The following is a 2,817-nucleotide window of genomic DNA, read 5'->3' on the forward strand; positions in this document are numbered from 1 at the left end:
AAAAAAAAAAGGTTTCTTCCTGGTTAGAAGTTCCAGAAGAACGACCCCAAAGCTATAAACATTACTTTTCTCAGTTAGTCGCCCTGTGCGGAAGTACATAGGATCCCAATATCCTCTTGTTCCTTGAGCCTTTGTCATAACCCCAGATATATCCGTTGAAATGTACCTTGAAGCTCCAAAATCTGCTACCTTTGTTGTCAGACTGTCATCCAAAAGTATGTTAGCAGACTTAATATCTCTATGGATGACAGGTGTTGAAGCCGCTGAGTGAAGATATGCTAGAGATTTTGATGCCTCAACTGCTATTCGCAACCTGTCATCCCAAGACAATGATTTTGATCTTTCACCATGAAGATGCTCGTAAAGCGTCCCACTAGATATGAACTTATAGACCAACATAGGGACTTCGGTTTCAAGGCAGCAACCGTAGAGTTTTACTACATTTCTATGGTTGATTTGTGATAGGATAGCTACCTCATTGATAAACTCACATATCTCTTTCTCTTTTTGCACCACCTTCTTGGGTTTTTTTATGGCTACAACATGGAGGTCCGATAAAATACCTTTGTATACAGTTCCATGCCCTCCACCACCAAGTTCGCGGGATTTATCAAAATTGTTGGTTGCCTTCTCTAACTCTTCTAACGATATGATCATTCGTTCTGCAATATCAGATTTTAGAGATACCAATTGTTGTAGCAGTTTCCCCCGATTTTGCATGAAGAACTTCCGCTTCCTTATTTGTGCTCTTCTGTGTTTTAGTTTTTTTGAAATGACAAATGCTCCCAGTACAATAAGTACAATGGAAAATCCACTGGCAACTCCTATAGTGACGTTCATTCCTGAAATATACAAGCAACATGTATGAGAAAGAACCAAGTGTAAGTAGTGTTTGAGAATACTAATCTCCATATATACACTTTAGGAATGGGAGTCGTTCTAGCGTTGCTCACCTTTAAAGAACTTGTGGCCACCTGCAGATAAAGAGGAAAACTAACTTAATCACATATATATACATACATAGTAAACAAATTGTACAAGCAAATGAACCGTGTGTGTGTGTATACTATGTACGGGTGGGTGTGTGAATGGATGATAACCTGTGCATCCGTTGATGCGGTAAGGGTTCCCGTCGTAACCCTCGATGCAGTGGCAGGTATAGCCTCTATTCCTTGGTTTGCAGAGGCTGTTCTTGCTCTTGCAGATGCCAGGACACTGCAAATATTGCTTGGAGCTCACGCTTGTTGGTGGTTGTGATGAGCTGGCAGCCTGTTGCAATTGCAAGATCTCCCATTCTAGAACCATGGGAACCTCCAGGCTAGGACTGAGAGTTGGAGAGCTTACATCTTTGTTCGACCACTTCCTTAGTTGTGCAGAGACCTGGCGCTTACGGAACCATCCCTCCTGTGCGATGAGAGCATATGATGGTGGTAGCGTCTCATCGCTGCCAATGTTGGGATCAACCCAATTGATCCAGAATCCACTAGGCATGCCGTCCCTGGACATTGAGATACGTGCCTGGCAGCAGCCCCGGCCATAGCAATATAGATCATCATCGTCATTGTTGTCTCCAATTACTGTCAAACCAGTGTCTTCGTAGGTGCCATTCTCACTTGATGAACAAAAAGAGGAGCAGCCGCTGAGGATGGGCCAAGCCCGATTGCTCATGGCCCCCAACAGTTGTGACTGTACGCCGCACCCAATGAGGATGAGCTCATTATTGGTCGACAACGAGTAGGGCACCTCATCTCCAACACCCATGTTCTTGAAATCCCCGATATGTCGGCCCGGCATACCGGCGTAGAGGTGAAGGACTTGGTCGGTATTGAGGATGTGCATGGTGTTGTTGAGGAGGGAGATGTTCATAACCCGGGAGGTGCCAAGCATCAGTCGCGCGGGGTGGTGGCTCTTGTCGCAGGTGAGGTCGAACCCTGGCAAATAGCAAGTGGGAGGGCCAATGCCGAACGGGAATAGAACGCTCACGTCGCCACAAATATTGCTACAGTCACCTGCATGTACGTGCATGAACATACATCGATAGTTATTAGATCGATTGATCTAAAAAAAAACGAAAATTAAAGCGAACCATCATTCTTGATCATAATATATGCATGCATGTACTCTACACATATATAAAACTAGTATAAGTATTCTACCTATCTATCTGTCTATCCATATATCTATGTTTGTATACTATATAAAAAGAATAATGTAGAGGGAAATAAGAGATATGAGCTCCCAAAACGACTAAAGCACCCCTGCCTAATTGGCGGAGAGCTCGAGCTCCTCCACGTTGCCTCGACATCGATCGATGGATGCCTTGGGTGTGTCCTTCCTCAACGGCTGGTGCATCCAGAGCACGCAATGTCGGGCATCATGCTATGACCACCGATTGTGCATGCTGGAACACAATGGAGGACCTCGAGCTGTGATCGCAGTTGCACAAGATGGAATGCGGTCCTGCAATAGGAAAACCCGTCGGAGCTGGAGATGAATGACCTTGATGCTGGAGGCACGGTCAACAATTGCTGGAAATGGTCGATGGCAGATCTAGAACCGGGACCGCGAGTGTTGCCACAGTGACCGCGGCAAGCTGGAACCGGTGACCGCGGCAAGCTGGAACCGTCACCTCAGGATAGTGGCAGATCTAGGGGTGGGGTGGTAGGGGCCATGGCCTCCACAAACAATTTGCAAAACTTTTTTACCCGTGCATTTATATGTATATTCAATATTTTATTAACTATCGTAATGTGTTTTGACAAAGGAGCTGCTACCCTTTGTAATGTGTCCTCACATTGTGCTCAGGATGTTGCAGCG

At 45.4% G+C, this 2,817-nt stretch overlaps 1 protein-coding gene across 1 annotated transcript; it reads right to left on the reverse strand.

Moving 5' to 3' along the window:
* Nucleotides 1–12: 12 nt before the first annotated feature.
* Nucleotides 13–2,009, reverse strand: LOC119346662 (wall-associated receptor kinase 2-like; the record flags this gene model as incomplete). Its single annotated transcript, XM_037615906.1, has 2 exons — nt 13–860; nt 1,095–2,009. Coding segments are annotated over 2 exons (1,763 nt in total), but the record flags the coding sequence as incomplete, so codon positions are not given.
* Between the last annotated feature and the right edge of the window lie 808 nt (nt 2,010–2,817).

Source organism: Triticum dicoccoides, unplaced genomic scaffold (assembly GCF_002162155.2).
Source record: "Triticum dicoccoides isolate Atlit2015 ecotype Zavitan unplaced genomic scaffold, WEW_v2.0 scaffold47008, whole genome shotgun sequence".
In the NCBI taxonomy this organism is placed as follows: Eukaryota; Viridiplantae; Streptophyta; class Magnoliopsida; order Poales; family Poaceae; genus Triticum; species Triticum dicoccoides.